At 46.3% G+C, this 19370-nt stretch overlaps 1 protein-coding gene across 1 annotated transcript in view; it reads left to right on the forward strand.

Annotated features, from left to right (window-relative positions):
• Positions 1-5925: 5925 nt before the first annotated feature.
• LOC125943988 (uncharacterized) overlaps positions 5926-19370 on the forward strand; it is a 136853-nt gene continuing 123408 nt past the window's right edge. The window contains exon 1 of the mRNA XM_049663634.1: positions 5926-6329. Coding sequence (XP_049519591.1) covers positions 6011-6329 — 319 coding nt within the window. The 5' untranslated portion in view covers positions 5926-6010. The remainder of the gene's footprint in view (positions 6330-19370) is intronic.

A 19370-nucleotide genomic window follows, 5' to 3' on the forward strand; every position in this document is an offset into this window, starting at 1 on the left:
TTTGTAATTATTCAAGCTAGATGCGCTAATATTTACCTTTTATTTTTGGTCTAGGTGAAAGAGCACGGTTGGGCCTCGCACATCATAAACAGGTGTTATTTATTCTGTTATATATATATATATATATATATATATATATAATTGTGACCGTATTAAGACAGCAGACGATGAAGCTATTGAAAACACAGTGCCATTCACAGTGGTTGACATCGAACTGAAGAAAATAACGAAGAAAAGGGAAATGAATGTGGACGACTATGGAACTTGTTATCTTAACCAACAAATTAAGTATGTTCCACATCCGCTCACCATGGCTCTGAGTGACGCTGGCTAACTTCCCAATATAGTAAATATTAATACCCAAGATTGTGGTCGGACTGATAGCAGACGCCATAGCACAACTAGTAACGCAATACACGCGCAAAGCGGAGGGTGTGGGTTAGGCTACCGCCGGTGGCAAGTTATCATTTCGGCCAGATTGCTTTCCCTTTTCTCCATTATTTTCTACATTTCAATTTCAACCACAGCTAATTCCCCCCTGTATTTTCTTTTGCTTCATTGTCGGATAGGTTTGTACGGTCATGATGAACAAAAATCGAGCCCCGGGGTTTCACTGCGTCTCTGGTACATATATGCATATATATGCGGATTTTTTACCTATCACACAGATGCCTTGATAATTTTGTTGAAGGTTTCCTAAATAAAATGGGTGGAGAAACCTCTTTATATACCGCTGCAATACATTGAGGGACGCTGGATAACGAAAAAGAAATGGAAAGATGAGGAATTTAACTGACACTACATAAATATATTACGTTCAGATATAATGTTGAATTGTTACCTGCCACAGCGTTACTCTGAGAATAACATCTATCAGAAAAAGCGTGTCGGCGCAGTCTTCGTGTTCGCTTACCAGCTTTCCACGACATGATTGTTCATGGCAGCCTTTGCCCGAGCCAGTTTCAGCTTGCCGCTGAGACTAACGCAAGGCGCTGAGCACGCTCAGCATAGCAAGTGCTCTACAAGCACTACATCTTTTTTGACATTCTATGCTGCACTAGACTGACTCTTGCTTACATGGATCTACTAGACAATAATATTTATAAAACTTTTTTGCAGCCAAATGATCTGCTGTTGCCGTAAAAGGCAGATGTGAGAAGATCCACCCAAGCCTTGTTCCACGAGGTTGTTTAGGTCCAGAGTGTGGAACAACCACCATGGATCGCTGCTGGGCGGTGCCGGTTACAATGGCTGCAGCTGCGTTTCTGGTTTGCATGCCCTCGTTATGGTTCGGTCTCCTCCTCGTACTTTTCGTGGAAAAGTTCGATATAACGAGGGAAATGGCAGCCTGGCCAAACAGCGTTGCCAATATGCTAAGCCATATTTCAGGTAATTATGCAGCTGTGACCTTGTTGTGGTTAAATGGTTTGCTTCTCGCTGTGCTACATGAGTCGTTCATATACACACTGTCCAATCACTTCCCTATGCACAGTCATGGACAATTGAAACCAAAACTAGAACATCCAATTCTGTTGAGGTATATACTACAATACCTAAATTGATACCTTCACGTTGGCATAACTCTCATTCAATGCTTATTCGTCGTGTGGCAGAAAACTCGTCCTAGTGCTGGATGAATTTTTCCTCAACAGCGAGTCGTTCTTTCGGAGAAACGCCGTATGAGTTTCTTTTGTAGCTTCATGCCACATTCGGGTGGATGACAATGTTTCCCTATCAGTGTGAAAGGAACTGTCTCGACACAGTAACGAGCACTATGTGGAGCAAATCATACTGCAGTACAATGATCCCGCGTGCTAGAGGTGTGCGCAGTTTGCAGTGAAGTTGTAATCTAATCGAGAACACATGACTAAAACTTGCGAGAACAAAACTTCAATATCTCGGCAAGGGTATTTGCGGAAGTACACGGCCAGCGTTACATATTACAAGAAGCGATGATAATACAGAGGTACTGCTGAGCGTGTTTATGGGCCAGCGGTCCGAGCGGGGTGAGTGGAGACGGCAGCTGAGCGACGCATAAAACAACAAAGAGTTTTAGCTCAGCGATCCCTCATTCCGTCGAGCCGCGAGAGCGGAACACTTAGCTGCGCCACCTTTCGAAGAAGGTCGAAGTTACTGCCGGTCGAGTGGTTACTTTGCTTCACCACCTGTGCAACAATTGTTGGTTGGAGTTACTGCGAAAAGAATATAAGTCAAGCCTACTTTTATTAGGCTCTGCTTTTATTAGGCTACTAGTGTTAAATAAATATACATCTTTGTTTGAGTTGTATGATTTCATAGTAGCAGCGCCGCGCGAAGACGACGGCGACGACATGCCACTGCTGCTCGTGCTAGCGGTGATCGCTATGTTTGTTTCTCAAAAACGATGGCCCGCTGCGCGCGCTCCGCTGCGGAGAGGAGACGAGTGAGCGAGCCTCCCGCTCCGTAAACACGCTGGCCGCCCCAGCGCACCGAGCATGCGCAGTGGCGTCACCGCTCGCCCGCTGGCCCGAAAACCCGCTCAGCTATAACTCTCTAGTTATCTCCGCTCTAATGTGCACGTAACCATTGCTAACCAAAGGATAGCTGCCATGCCCCTCGTTATAATGAGTTCCGAGTGCCCAAAGGCGCCCAAAGGATTAAACTCGGCGGATTTGTGTGCCCTTCAACAATAAAAAGCACGAGTACTTCTGTGAAAATTCGTACTTTGTCGCGTCCTGCTTGATTCTTTGTTATCACGTTTCTTTTTCTTTTTGCATGCCTTAACATAATCAAGAATATCGCATACAAGCACAACAATGTTGACGCGATGTTACACCCCGAGACGTAATAAGGTTATTACTCATTGAATACGTATATCGTTGGCAGCGCAGAGTTTCACTAGCGTAAGCCTAAGACAATAATAAAAGATAACGAATAAGATCTCTTCATTCCCTAGGATTGGTCGTGTATGCCCTTCAACGACGCATCAAGACCTACTACATCGTTTTGTTAAGCACGATTCTCACACCAGTTGCATTAATACTGTCGGCTTTTGCTCCCAGCATCATCTGGATGACAATACCATTAGGCGTGGTCCTCGGTAAGCAAATATCACTTTTACATCACTCAGACAATGCTTCCCGGTAAATATTACAAACATTCCTTAGTGATGCTGTGCGCCTATCGTATGGCTCATATTTTCATTTCCTCTATTCCCTCCTCCTATAGGAGTAGGCAGGCGTTGTGCCCCTCTCGGTGGCAGTTGTCAGCTTGCTCCCTCCTTAATCCATTTGTGTCCTTGTGTGTATATGTGTACAAATCAAATAATAATAATAATGGCTCAATACCTAGTTTAAGAAGAATACGCTTTTTCACAAAATTTACGTCCATGTTTAGTGGAACTGTTCTTTATAAAGGCCGTATATACTGCTTTCACAACATCATTTGCCCCTATTGTAAAAAAAAAATTACTCCATCTCCCGCGAAAGGGGACCACGTGTGGATGCGAAGCAGCGGGGAGATGGTTAACTTGAGCGGCCGGGAGATTAAAAATTAAATTATGGGCTTTTACGTGCCAAAACCCTGAGCGGGAGATGGTTTCGCGGCAGCGGCCCGAGCGCTCATCGCGCCGCGGCACAGGTGAGAGAATGAGGCGCGCGCGCTCCGTCATTTTCATACCGCGGAACTACCGTGGCGCCTCCAGCGAAGTATGCAGCTGTCGCACCACCTGTCATGCGCGCCGCTCCGGATTCCTAGAGGAGAGAAAGTGGGGGAGCGTAGAAGAGGCGGAGAGGGGGAGGGGACGCGCATGCGCTGTGGGGGTGCGGCGGCGCCGCTCCGTAGAGGATTCCTAGAGGAGAGAAAGGGGGAGCGCAGGAGAGGAGAGAGAGGGGGAGGGGACGCGCATGCGCTGCGGGGGTGTGGGACGCGGGAGGGACGGACAGAGCCGCCAACAAGAAATGCTTCGCATATAAAAAACTACACGTCAGGCTTTGTTGGAATTACAACCTGTACGATGTGAACTCGACAAATGTGCTACGGCAGGGCCACTGACAGCACTACAGACATTTTTTCCGTGAGGAAAGCGAGCATCACACACTAGAAAGAGCATTTTTTAGCTCACGGAAAAATTGTGTCAAGTTTATCACTGGTTAAAGAATTGAAAATAAGAAAAGCAGAGAATAATAACATCTGAAGGTGCAAACGCTCGGTAGCCTCGACGTGGTTGGGTGCATCTTTTTGTGTATGGTTTGTCCCAGCTTCTTCTTGCCTTGTCTGTGTCTTAGCAGTACGCATTTACCGTATAATATTTCGTTGTGCTCTGCTAGCTTGTAAGCGGGACTTGGTAACCTAAAAAAGCTCCCATATGAGTTGGTGCCGTAGACGCATTCTTAACATGGTATTGTATAGGGCGGCTGCTACGCGCGCCATTACGGTCTTTAGACAATATCCCCAAACATTCAGCGTTATACTAAGAAGAACAAGAAACGGGATTTGCGGTCAATAATTTACGCATACACTTTCGACATTTCATTAGATACGTTACAGATGAGATCATGCATGCATTCGCTTCAAAGTGTTTAAAATACAGGATTCTGGTTTCACGCTGGAATGCTTGGAGCTAAGCTCACTTTATTTTCGCTTCTTTTCGGAATGAATATGAATCTAAACTAAGCGTCCCTTCAACTACGTAAAAACTCATCACAAGCATGAATCAGTTACGCTTGACAGAATGAAATAAAGCGTACTCCTACAGTCAGTGCGTTCCTTTCGTAATAGAGCGAAGAAAATTCTATCTGCATATTGTTTTGATATGAATATTTCATTTCACGTCCTCTTAACTAATTAAGGACTAAATATTTCGCGCGGCAAGCCTGCCCTCAATGTAGCGAAGCAATTGGAACGCACCACTTACCTCACTGTTATTAGTGTTCTCAGTTTGTAGTTGCCTCCCACAAATTTTTATCAATACCGGTATTTTTTACTAATATGCCATAATAACGTTTCGGTAAATCATGCTTCATCAACTTCGGTAAATCATGCTTAGCTGTTCGCTCGTTTTGAGAACAGATTTGGGATGTTTTATTTTATTGAATATTAATTCATTGATGCAAGTGTTATCTTAAGATTTGTTAGTTCCTGGTATTGGCGCAGGAGACAAAATTCTTCACCTAAATAAATTATGTGAGCAATGAATAAAACGCACTGTTTTACCGCGCAGGCTTTGGACATGGAATATTCCTCACTTCTTCCACCATATACATACTACAACATTTCAACAAGTACCGTACCATTGCCACGTCATTCGTTTTCATCGCATTTGGTTTGTCAGCTGTCGTCAGCCAGTTCGTACTCGTCGGGCTGGTGGAAGTTTATAACCTGGAAGGCGCACTGCTATTGTACGGGGCAATTGTCATGAACTCAGTCGCAATTGTGTTGTTGGCCAGGAACCCTTCCTCATGCAGACTAAGCTGCAAGCGAAATGGCCCAGAACTCCATGAAAACGCGGTTTCCACGCAACGGAGTCACGGAACTATAGACGATGACAACGCACCTCCTCAAAGGTAATGCAACCGCATTTTGACAGGTGGAACATTACAGAATTTAAGGTGGTTTATAGCGGACATCGAACGTCATAAATTTTGCAAGTGCTCCCCTCAGTAAACTTTGCGAAATAGTTATTGTAGTTGGCAATAGAAAAGTAATGTAGTTGTTTGCTGTTAAGAATAACCAGAAATTATTGCTTGCTGGCCAATCTACTGACAACGTCAAAGTCACTCATTGAAGCATGGTTTTATCACTGCTGTGCCAAACGCATGGTAAATAATAGCGAATTCCCGTGAGTATCTCTTTCTTCGCAACTACTTTCCATCCCTACATTCTATCCTGCCTGCAGTTAAATCAGAGATTAATTTAAACTTGGTAATAATTTTTTTAAAGAAGCTCAGAAAAACGGCGGTGCTCCAACCGAACGGAGAAAACGACACAGCCCGACAGCAGTACCTTGAAGCAAGTCCTGGCCCTCTTCAGCATGCCTTCATTTTACGTTGTCCTTGGAGCCACCCTTGTTGGAGACTACACGGGCGTCGAGTTCCGGTCAACAATCGTGGATTACGGGATCGACAAAGGCCTAGAGCTTGACAGGGCGACACATTTGGTGACGTTTTCTTCAATAGGCCAACTTGTGGGCCGCATCGTGGTTCCGCTGCTAGCGGACTGTTTGCCTTCAACCCGCCGACCTCTGTACGCGTTTAGCTTTGTGGTATTTGGTGTGTGCATGGTGACAATTCCACAAGTGACTTTTATGTTGCCGGTGGCAGCGTTAGCAACACTGGTGGGAATTTCTCAAGGTTACATCTTGTGTATCCGGTACGTGCTTCTCGCGGAATACCTGGGAGTGGACAGGACGGCGGCCTCCAGTGGGATCATTGGCGTTGGCATGGTGCCGGTGTCGCTTGTCAGCCCAGTGATCATAGGTAATTAAACAATGAACTTGCGACTTACCTTGAGAAAACCTCTGTGACAACACTACATGCTTGCTTGGTTCGCCCAAACACTGTAATTCAATGATATTTAGTGATTTAAAATATGGTACAGGATTCTAATCTCATAGCTGCCATATTCACAACAGGCTCATTGTTCCTACTGTACAGACTGTCTGCTGTGCAAGAGCCCTAAACAAAGGTAGTGAGTACATACTTTTTTTTTAGTACCATGCTGCATTTGTTTTATTAGTCCGGGCAAATACTTATAAAAACAATAACCAAAGAATGTGATTCTCGTGTGGTATAAAAACAGATTTGCGAACAGTCACGGCAGAACTTTGAATGAAGATTTTTCTCATACTACATATGAATGACATATGAAAAACTTTCGTGGTCTGACGGTGCGGCATATAATTTCGAGAAAGCGACACGCCGATTAACGGGCGCCGTATCATGTAGCTTGGAAGGTCACGCGCAAGTTGCGCCAGTTGATGAGCGACGCTTCCGCGCGAGTTCGTGACAAGTCATGTCCTGTTTGACACTAGTGCATTTCTTTCGAGGCCCGTTTGGTAAGTCGCATTCACTATTATTCATTTCTCTGAGTGTACTTTCGAAGAACTTTGAGTTTTAGGAAAGTTCGGTTAGGCAGAGGACAGTGTTGTTTTTTTCTGATCGTGGTAGAGGCAGATAAATTGTCGAGTTAAATTAACGCTTGCTTTCAGGAAAGCGTGACAGCTGAACGCTCGAGAAAGGATAGCGTCAGTGGTATTTTTTTTGCAGAGATTTGTAGAAAGTCCACATGAGTCTTCGTTAAACTAAGAATGTGTTTTCAGATTTCGCGAGTTCTGAAAGTAACGCTGTATCAGGTTCGATACTGGTTATTGTGCAGTCTACTTCACTATGTCTAAGGCTTTGCGTGTCTCGCACGAGTCTTTAGAAGACGGCAGCATTTCAGTTTCATTCACTGCGTGTAAGTACTTATAAATAAGCGCGACACTTCTTGTAGGCTTGAACGTGTAACTTGCGCGCTTTTTTAAATGCGTGGGTCGCACTGAAGGGTTTTGACGACAAAGTGAGAGTGAGTCTGATAGTACATCCGTGAAGTCAACGAGGCTCTCAGTGGCACTATTGCGTTCGTTAATAACGGATGTAGAGTACGAACAGACAGTTCCTGGCGTTTGTGCCGCAAATGATAGTTCAATGACCATTTATTTAGGGTCATCCTGCAGTGACGTTGGAGGATTACGGTGTTGCATGCCTAGGCGTGTAATGTTGTGTACGTTTTTTTTTAGTAAGTTGGCGGTCGTAAGTCCGAATCCTTCTCCAGTCCACTACATTTTCAGGCATACAGTGGCGCCTGACACTGGCAAAAAAATCGCCGAGAGCTAGTGGGGCTATGCTGGTCAAGGTGCAACCAAAGTAGGAAGACCCACTAAGCTTCAACAAAGTCACTGCCTCACCAGAACAGGAATTTGCCGCCCTGGTGCAGTATTCGGCTGCTACCTCCAAAATCACTCCTCTAATTTACCAATGGCTCTTAGTCCCCAGCGGCTGCGGAGCACCTGACGAAGGCGGCGTTGAGTCCTGCGACGTGGCAGAGGGTGCTAAGAATCTCTGGATCCAGACAGGCCGCCAAAGGAAACTGAACGTGGAAACGTTCAACACGCGCACCCTATCGAGTAAGGCTAGCTAGCAGGGCTATTCGAAGAATTGTCAGGTATTGTCTGGGATATTATGGACCTTAGTGAGGTAAGAACTGGTGAGGCTTATACAGTGCTGACTAACGGCCACGTCCTCTGCTACAGAGGACGTGGCCGATAAGATAAAATAAGAGAGAATTTTGGGTAGGATTTCTAGTCCATAAGGACATAGCGGGCAACATTGATCAATTCTACAGCATTAATGAGAGGGTAGCAGTTGTCGTAATAAAGCTGAATAGCAGGTATAGAATGAAAGTTGTACAAACCTACCCCCCAACCTACAGTCTCGATGGTGAAGAAATAGAACAGTTTTATGAAGATGTTGAATTAGCATTGGGAAAGGTGCAAACTGAGTATACTGTAGTCATGGGCGACTGTAATTCAAAGGTCGGGGAAAAGCAGGCTGGCGAGCAAGCAATTGGCAACTACGGCATCGATTTTAGGAACACTAGAGGAGAGATGTCGGTGGAATTCGCGGGAATTAATAGGGTCCGAATAATGAATACCTTCCTCAGGCATCACAGCAACATGAAGTGGACCTGGAGAAGCCCTAATGGAAAAAGAAGGAACGATCGAAATTGATTTTTTACTCTCTGCCGATCCAAGCATAGCGCAGGATGTAAACGTGTTAGGTAGGGTAATGTGCAGTCACCACAGGTTAGTGAGGTCTAGGATTTATCCCAATTTGAAGAAAGAAAGAATAAAATTACTCAAGAAGAAACAGACGAACCTACACGCAGTCAGGGTAAAAGCAGACCAATTCAGGCTGGTGCTCGCAAACAAAAATGCAGCTTTAGAACAGGAAGATAAAGACAACATAGAGGTAATGAATGAAACCGTAACTAGGTTGATCTCTGAAGCAGCAATTGAAGTGCGAGGTAAGGCACCAAGGCCACCAGTAGGTAAGCTCTCCCAATGAACAAAGGACCTAATAAAGAAACTTAAAAACATGAAAGTGTCAAACTCGAGAGGTCAGATAGAATTCGCTGAACTGTCGAAACTGATCAACCAGAAGAATGTAATAGATATCCAAAATCATGACGTGGAAAAGATTGAGGAAGCAGTAAAATAAAGACGCAACACGAACTCAGTAAGGAGAAAACTAGCCATAGGACAAGGCAAAATCTATGCATTGAAAGACCAGCAGGGTACTATCATTATCAACTTTGACGGCATAGTAAAAGCAGCAGAAGAATTCTATGCTGACCGGTACAGTGTCCAGAGAAGCAAAGCTACTTTCATTCGAAGTAGAGATGAACATGATACAGAGGCCCTTTCTATAACTAGCGATGAAGTTAGAAGGGCCTTGAAAGACATGACCAGGGGAAGACCTGCTGGAGAAGATGGAATAACAGTCGATTTAATCAAGGATGTAGGATATATAATGCTTGAAAAGCTCGCGGCCCTTTATACGCAATGCCTCACGATTTCAAGTGTACCAGAAAGCTGTAAGAACGCCAAAATTATACTCATCCACAAGAAGGGAAATTTTAAAGAATTTATAGCGAAGAGAGATGCTAGTGGGTACGGCTCTATAGTACGCCCCGACGCTAGTGGGTACAGCGCTTTTGCTCGGCAACGGCGCTCGTGCTTGAAAGCCGTAACTCGTTTTGAGTGTCGCTGCTGCGCCGCTCCGAACTCTAATAAACACTTTACAATTGGTGGAGCGTGCTGCGCCATCAAAACTTGCAATCTGGAACTTTGATCCCGCACCGTACCATCGACCATGCCTGAAGAAGCCTCCCAGCAAGTGCCTCCCCCTGCACCGGCACCGTGCTCTGGTGTGCCTCGCCACAGGAACCCTGCTATCTTCACAGGCGCGGATGACACCGACGTTGAGGATTGGCTTACGACCTTACGAGAGGGCAAGCGCCCACAATAAATGGGACGAAGCAGCTAAGATCAGCAACGTGCTCTTCTACCTCGCGGGTGTGGCCAGCTTATAGTACAACAACCATGAAACAGATTTTCCGACATGGTCAGGCTTCAAGACGTCTTTTGTCGATGTTTTTGGTCGCCTTGCTGTTCGTAATCTGCCCGGTGAACAGCGTTTGCGGGAACGCGCTCAGCAAGTAGGTGAATCCTTCACAAGTTAGATCGAAGACATCCTGGACTTATGCAAGAAAGTCAACGCCCCCATGTCGGAGTCTGATAAGCTCAGGAATGTTATGGAAGGCATAGAAGACGATGCCTTCAACATGCTGCTTGCCAAAAATTCTCTCACTGTGGCAGAGATAATTACAATGTGTCAAAGTTACGAGGAGCTACGCAGGCAGCCGTCATTGACCCGACGCCCTACATCTGCTGTGCTACAGCATCCTCTCCAACGCTTTCGGATTACTTTTTCCTTCAGGCCACTTTTCCACTCGACAAAAAGATCTATTGCTACCTTTTGCGACGGTGAACATCACACAAAGCTCTAGTGCTATATTTATTTGCAACCCGTTCCCGTGCCCTGTGCTGCTACCTCGAGGAGAATGTCTGGGCCGTGTCGAAGCTATCAAAGTCGTACAAAATACGGACGTTCCCGAAGACACATACTGCACCCGTTACAGTACGCTCGGCTCGATTTCTAAGGCTGACCCATTGCCCATAAATGTGTTCGATTTTTCTATTGCCAATGAACTTACACCGGGCCAGCGATCACAGCTTCTGTGCATCTAACACGAATTTCGTACTTCTTTTGACGTCGGGAAACCTTCCCTGGGCCGGACGTCCGCTGTTACGCACGACACCGATACTGGCTCCCAATCGCCATTGCTGCAACGCCCATATTGTGTATCGGCTACAGAACGTCGCGTGATTAATGAACAAGTGGCCGATATGCTCCGCCGCGAAGTGAACCGACCTTCCCACAGTCTATGGGCATCTCCCGTCATTCTTGTTACGAAGAAAGACGGTTCTGTACGGTTCGGTGTGGACTATCGGCGCCTCAACAAGATTACTCGTAAGGAACTTTACTCGCTTCCGCGAATCGACGACCCTATTCACAGCTTACAAGGAGCAGAATTTTTTTCATCTCTCGATCTGCGCTCCGGGTATTAGCAAGTACTTATGGCAGATGACGATCGACCGAAGACAGCCTTTGTCACGCCCGACGGCTTCTACGAATATAACGTCATGCCGTTTGTACTTCGTAATTGCGCCAATAGCTTTTGAGCTCATGATGGATACCGTTCTGCGCGGCTTGAAATGGCACACGTGCTTATGCTACCTTGATGACGTCGTTATTTTTGCTCCGGCCTTCTCCATGCACCTTCAACGCCTCCGGCGTGTTTTGACGTGTTTGAGAAACGCCGGCCTACAACTAAATTTAAAGAAGTGCCGATTTCCAGCGCGGCAGCTGACGATACTGGATTCCGTCATTTCCAAGGATGGAATTGTCCCTGGTCCAGCCAAGCTTCGTGCCGTCGCCGAATTCCCTAAACCTACGTCCACCAAAGAACTGCGAAGTTTCGTAGGTTTGTGTTCCTACTTCCAACGCTTCATTCGAAATTTCACCGCCATCATATCGCCTCTGACGAAGCTCCTTGGAAGCAACAGACCCCTTCATTCCTGGTTGTCAGAGTGCAAGGAAGCGTTCGCACATCTCCGTCCTTTGCTGACGACTCCCCCAATTTTGCGCAACTACGACCCGGCGGCCCGTACAGAGGTACACACAGATGCCAGCGGTGTTGGCCTCGGCGCTGTCCTTGCGCAGCGCAAACCTAGCTTTCCTGCATATGTCAAGGCGTATTCCAGTCGCACCCTCACGAAAGCGGAGACGAATTACTCTGTCACGGAAAAATGTCTGGGGATCATCTGGGCTCTAAGTTCCGGCCTTATTTGTATTACCGCCCATTTGATGTCGTCACGGACCACCATGCACTTTTTTGGCTGTCATCGTTGAAGGATCCTTCAGGCCGTCTTGCCCACTGGGCACTTCGCCTGCAAGACTATGATATCCGCGTGCTGTACCGCAACGGACGCCAACATTCTGACGCCGACGCCATATCGCGCTCTCCCTTGTCTGACGACAATGCCTGCTACTCACTATCCGAGCTCGCTGTTTCTTCAATCGACCTTGACAGTATCACTTCCGAGCAGCGCAAGGACCCGTGCATTGCCTCGATTATAGACTTGCTTGCTGACGCATCACCACAGCCCACCACTCGCACGTTGCGGCGTCAGGCTCGCCATTTCGCGGTTCGCGACAACCAGCTTCACCGACGCATTTATACCGCAGACGGCCGCCAGTGGTTGCTAGTAGTTCCTCGCAGTCTGCGCTCCGAAATCTGCGCATCCTTTCACGCCTATTTACAGTGCGCACACACGGGAGTTTTCAAAACCTACCAGCGCCTTTGACAGCGTTACTGCTGGCGAGGAATGTGCAAGTACGTTCAACAATTCGTTCGCTCCTGCCCCGTCTGCCAGCGCCGTAAATCTTCACCCCAGCTCTCGCCAGCTGGTCTGCAGCCTCTACTCGGCCCTACCCGGCCGTTTGGGCGCGTCGGAATTGATTTGCGGCTACTTTCCTTGACGTCGGCTGGTAACCACTGGGTCATTGTGGCAGTAGATAACCTCACACAATACGCCAAAACCGCCGCTCTAGGAGCAGCTACAGCGCGCGATGTTTCCTCATTCCTGCTTCGCCGATTCATCTTGCGGCATAGTCCACCACAGGAATTGCTCAGTGATCGTGGACGTGTCTTTCTGTCGGAAGTGGTTGAAGCCATACTTAAAGAGTGCCACGTTATTAATTGCACAACTACGGCGTACCAACCGCAAACTAATGGCCTCACAGAACGCTTCAACCGCACGCTCGGCGACATGCTTTCAATGTAGGTCACCTCCGACCACACGAACTGGGACGCCATTCTGCCCTTAGTCACCTCCGCGTACAACACCACTACTCAGAGCACCACTGGCTTTTCGGCCGTTTTCTTGCTGTACGGTCGGCACCCGTCGCATACCATCGACACAATTTTACCTTAACGGCCGGATGCACCCGAGGGCTCGCCTATTTCTACCACAGCAAAGCATGCTGAAGAATGCCACGACCTCGCACGTGCCTTTACTTCCAACGACCAACAGTGCCAGAAGAGCACTCGCGGTGACTCCACTTCCGCGGTCACCTTGCTTCCTGGTGCGCTTGTGTGACTCTCTGTCCCGTTCACCGCCACTGACCTCTCATCGAAACTACTCCCGAAGTATGTAGGCCCTGATCGCGTCGTCGAACGCGCATCTCCCGTGAATTATGTCATCGAACCACCAGTTGAACCGTCTTCGGACCGACGCCGTCGTGGACGAGACATTGTCCATGTCGACCGCCTGAAGCCATATTACGATCATGTCATCCTGACGAGCTGTTAGGTCGCCGGACGGCTCCCTTATCACTGCCAGGGTAATTGTAGCGATAAGAAACGCTAGTGGGTCCATCCAACTCCATCAGACGCTAGTGGGTACAGCGATTTTGCTCCGCAACATCGCTCGTGCTTGAAAGCCGCGTCTCGTTTTGACTGTCGCGGCTGCGCTGCTCCGAACTATAATAAACCCTTAAGAAATTGAAGCATTATAGACCTATTAGCTTGGTCTCAGTATTGTATAAAATATTCACCAAGGTAATTCACAATAGAATCAGGGCAACAGTTGACTTCAGCCAACCAAGAGAACAAGCTGGCTTCAAGAAGGGATATTCTACGATGGATTATATTCATGTCATCAACCAGGTAATAGAGAAATCTGCGGAGTACAACAACCTCTCTATATGGCTTTCATTGGTTATGAAAAAGTATTTGATTCAGTAGAGATACCAGCAGTCATAGATGCATTACGTAACCAAGGAAAACAGGATGAATACGTGAATATATTGGCAAATATCTACAAGAATTGCACAGCAACCTTGGTTCTCCACAAGAAAAGCAGAAAGTTACCTATCAAGAAAGCGGTCAGGCAAGGAGACACAATCTCTCCAATGTTATTCACTGCATACTTAAAAGAAGTATTCAAGCACTTAGACTAGGAAGGCTTAGGAGTGAGAATCGACGGCGAATATCTCAGCAACCTTCGCTTTGCAGATGACATTGTCCTATTCAGCAACAATGGGAACGAATTACAGCAAATTATTGAGGACCTTAACCAAAAAAGTGTAAGAGTCGGACTGAAGATTATGCAGAAGACAAAGGTAATGTTCAATACCCTGGCAAGGGAACAAGAATTCAGGATCGCCAGTCAGCCTGTAGAGTCTGTAAAGGAGTACGTTTATCTAGGTCAATTCCTCAGAGGAGACCCTGATCATGAGAAAGAAATTTGTAGAAGGATAAAATTGGGCTGGAATGTATAGGGCAGGCATTCCCAAATCCTCACTGGGAGATTACGACTATCTTTGAAAAGAAAAGCGTACAATCGTTGCATTCTACCGGTGCTAACATATGGGGCAGAAACTTGGAGGTTAACAATGAAGTTCGAGAACAGCTTAAGGACCGCACAAAGAGCGATGGAACGAAAAATGTTAGGTCTAACGTTAAGAGACAGGAAGAGAGCGGTGTGGATCACGGAAAAAACGGAAAGCCGATATTCTAGTTGACATTAGGCGGAAAAAGTGGAGCTGGGCAGGCCATGTAATGCGTAGGATGGATAACCGGTGGACCATTAGAGTTACAGAATGGATACCAAGAGTAGGAAAGCGCAGTTGAGGACGGCAGAAAACCAGGTGGAGTGATCAAGTTGGGAAATTCGCAGGCGCAATTCGGGATCGGCTAGCGCAAGACAGGGGTGGAGATCTCAGGGAGAGGACTTCGTCGTACAGTGGACATAAATATAAGCTGATGATGATGATGATGACATATGAACCAAGAAAACACCTGAATACTCTACACTAACGCTAAATATGCACTCAAAGGATGGTTAATCTCGACATGGGGCATTTTTTGCGTTTATTTCGCCAAGAATGCAGTGGTTATCAAGAAAGTTTGTATAAACAGATTTTAAGAAGTACAATAAATAGAAAACATGGAGCACTCAGGACTTCGGCGCAGATTGATGATGATAATGATGATGACTTTGTTATCTTTGGCGCATACCTACTCATGGATCGGCCAAGATCGACCAAGTGTCAGACAGATTTTATATTGCGCAGTGCGCATCTTAAAAGCATAAAGCATCTGTACCGCAATCAATCTCAAAACTGTCTCTCATTTGGCATGCTGTTCAATATCTTCGTTCATTTTCCGAGCAACTTCATGGCGTTCCCAAACTAAGAAAAAAAATGTTGCCAGCCATAACCCGTTCAACACCAAATGAACGCGAAGAATCGTTCTTTGGTGAAAAGAAGGGTTCTCCAGAATCGCATTACACTTCTGGAGCCAAGCGATAACCACAGTTATAACTTCTGTGCAAATGGTAGTGTGTGCGGCGGGAATGACACACTGGTTGGTAAAGATGATATGCTTTATTAAATTGAAGGAATTTTATTTGCTCCATCTGGGTGAGGCAGCTCTCACGTTCGGTAACCCGTTTTCGTTCCAGTAGGGCATCGCAGGCCTCCGGTGTCTGAGCTGCATAAGAGCCACATCATCACCATCATCAGCTTATATTTATGTCCACTGCAGGATTAAAGCCTCTACCTGCGTTCTTCAATTACCCCTGTCTTGCTCTAGCTCATTTGAACTTGCGCCTGCAAATTTTCTAACTTTATCACACCAGCTAGATTTATGCAGTCCACGACTGCGCTTCCCTTCTCTTGGTACTCATTCTGAAACTATAATGGTCCTTCGGTTATCCATCCTACCCTACTGAAAAATCCATATGCCCCATAACTCCCATATCCAATAATCAGATATGAAACATATAGGATCCCATACAAACACCAGTTTCTCCTATATGTCATATGATGTTATTGAATATAGGACTTATGGGGAATACGGGGTTTTTTCAGTAGGGACGCATTACATGGCCTTCCCAGCTTCATGATGAAGCCCCGTGTTGCAGAAAATCTGGCGTCGGCTTCAGCTTGAAGAAGTCGTGTCAGCACCTCAAGGAAGAAAGCTTCATACACCAGATAACCATGCTCAACAACGCTAGCTATCCGAAAGGCCTGCTTACAGCAGTCGCCGAAGGGTTGCTAAAGCAGATGAAACTCCTGAACAGCGAGCCTCAAAAGAAGAAAAGCGTCAACAGAAAAGGAAGACGGTCGCTGTTGCGCCTTATGTACACGGCCTAACCCATAAGCTAAAGAAGATAGCCGGAAAGGAAGGCGTCACGGTTGTATGTTCAGCACCAAACAAGGCGTATTCAATGTTTGCGCAGGTCAACAATGGCCAGAAAAATAAGCAGTGGACAATCAGCCACCAGAAGGTGCGTCAATGACAGGACAAGAGAGCATGCAGCATATTTAGAAGGAATATCCGCTGGGCATCTCGCTTTTCATTATCGCCAGCACCATTGCACCGTACAGTTTTACGACATCAAGGTTTTAGAAAAAAGTACAGACAAGGTGACATGCGAAATTTTAGAAGCCATAGCCATTGACAGAAGTGAGCAATCATGCATCAGTACACCATCGATACTACTAACAGAAAAAGAAAAAAAGCTACTTGCGCAGCGACGATATTTGGCTCTAAACGACGGATAACCGGCATGACAAAAGGAAGAAGCGTCGGCTGTGTTGTGTTATAAAAGGTGTGGGAAACCAAGAATAAACATTCAGTTGCTAGTCCAGCGTGTGTCGTCGTCCCTTTCTGTCCGCGTCCATACGTTCTGCTGGAAAACATTTGCGCTATGTGCAAGCAACGAGCTCAGGCAAAACCTATTCTGTTCTCGAGCTTCTTTGTTCTTTGTTCTGTTCTCGAGCATAACTCCAAGTTTCGGCCCCATATGTTAGCACCGGCATAATTCGATGATTGTACACTTTTCTTTTGAACAACAGTGGTAAGCTCCCAGTCAGGATTCGGCAATTCCTGCCGCATGCACTCCAACATCCCCAAATGGCCTCCCATTATTCAAGCTGAAGCTCGTCGAACACTGCGGGGGTGAAGAGCTACTTGGTGCAAGCCATTCGTGGCATAGCTATAGTGCCTAAAATATTGGCTAGTGTGCCGAGCACCCTCGCTTTTCAATGGGGGAGCGTGGCGCCATCTGCAATGAATGTCCACGGTGGCCGGCAGGGGTCGCAGCCGTGTAGGTGGGTGCTGACTGCGCGTGTCGTCTGCTTGGCTAGAGCAGTTTCGCAGTGGTTGCGTCGATTTCTGAGTTTGCGTTTTCAGTGTCATTACGGTGTTGTGTGTTTGTTCTTGCGTCATAAAAGGTTCGAGTAAGTTTGTTGTTGTTCTGCTCCCGTGTCTGTGAGTAGAACTATGTGACGGCGGTGAAATAATGTTGAAACCACAGCGACAGTGAAGAGAGGACTTGCTTAGCGTGCTTGTGCTGGAGTAGTTATTGCTCGAGCGAAATGCTTGTATTCTTGTTCACTGCACCATCTGATTGCACACGGCTCGCAGAATGGGAACGAAAGATAAAAAGAAACGACAAAACGCTGACGCAAACTGCTGTGGTGTGTGAAAAGTATTTAAAAAGTCATTTCATCAAACGCACGTTCACTATCATCGTGAACGACGTTTTCAACAATTTTCACCCCAATGAATCGCGTCTGAAATCGATGCGATACGTACGATATTTCATAAGTATCCTACACACCTTGTATTCCCAAGCACAAAATTAAAAGAGACAAAATATAAATATGTGCGAAATAACTTCCATCAAAGTCGCACAGGCGCACCCAGTCGGTGGCCTCCTTGTTGTGCTCAGCCGTTGAGAGCGCCGGATCGGAGAACTTCGAAGGATCTGGTGTCCACCGCAAAGCTTCTGTATCAGAAGAGTGCGCCCAACGCTGTAGTTTCAAAGCCGCGAGCGCTGATGGATTGCAAAATGATGGTGCACAACGGCCGCAAACCAGCGAAAGTCGCCATCTGTAGTGCAGTACGCCCTTGTGGGGTCGTTAAGGTAAATAAATGAAATGAAATCTCGATCTCTATTCCAGTCGTGTGGTGTCTGGGCCAGTGGAATCATTAGCTTATGCTTATTGAGAAGGTGAAATGCATAACTTAAAATAATTTACTTGCCACCTGTATTTAAAGAAAACGTAGTGTTCTGAATGCTGTGATGAAGACAGAAGACAAAGCAGGTCGCACAACTTGTGATTTGATCAAGAAAGTTTCCTTAATAACCAGCTCCAGCTTAATTGTTTATGGTCGACGCAGTTTAATTAAAGCCTGCTTCTTTGAAGCAGTACATACTACAGAGACATGGTTCTCGCTAAAAATGTTCGTTATATCTTATGAAAACAAGTACAATGTACGGGGAACATTTTGCGTGTTTTCTGCATCTACCGAACAGTTCTCAAATACCAATCAAGCTACCATCCTTCTCGGCTCGCCTTCGCCAGCTTTCGCTCGCACCTACATAATACGGCGTGCGCCCACAATGGTACCGCGCTTGGGGTTCATATACAGAATATCACGGCGAAAGTGGAAATTCGCCTGAAGTGTCCACACAATTGCTATCGCAAAAAAGCGAAAGTGCAGGGAAGTATAGCCAAAACGAGCAATCAATAGGAGTAATTCTATATAGGAACATTCTGGCAAGTGAAGCAAAAGTTAATATTTTGCCCTGAAAGAGTCGTTCTTGTTGCACCACGTAAGTCGCATCCCGGCATGCGATACAATGGTCAGTTTGTCAAAAGTATGATGATGAACGGAATAACAAAAATTCAGTTGTTGAACTAACGAAAATGAAGTCACTCACATTTTAACGCTCCTTCATTTTTTTTACCTTGAAAGTCGTAATTAATTTGAGATATTTATCATCGAATTTCAACGGTAAATTCAGGCAATCCGCTGGAGCACAGAAAAGGCGACCGCGCGCTCTCATATCAGACCGAAACTCCATGACGACAAGCGCGAGAAAGTAGCAAACCGAACGTCTCGGCTGTAGTCGCGGCAGCTACTGATGCGTCACATATATGCTTTGCCTGGAAAGCATGTGCGGTTGTGCGTCGGGTTAGGATTTGCCGCGGTACGCTGTCACTCGAACTTCGCCGCACACGTCTTGAATATCTCGAATTAGGTGCGATTCTCCAGCTAGGTATCTAAAAGGTGGGTGTGGATGAAAATGTCCCTGCCTCCTAATTTGTCATTTACACAACGGTCCCCAAGGCACGAATAAAAATGGT

Source organism: Dermacentor silvarum, chromosome 3 (genome assembly GCF_013339745.2).
Source record: "Dermacentor silvarum isolate Dsil-2018 chromosome 3, BIME_Dsil_1.4, whole genome shotgun sequence".
NCBI lineage: Eukaryota > Metazoa > Arthropoda > Arachnida > Ixodida > Ixodidae > Dermacentor > Dermacentor silvarum.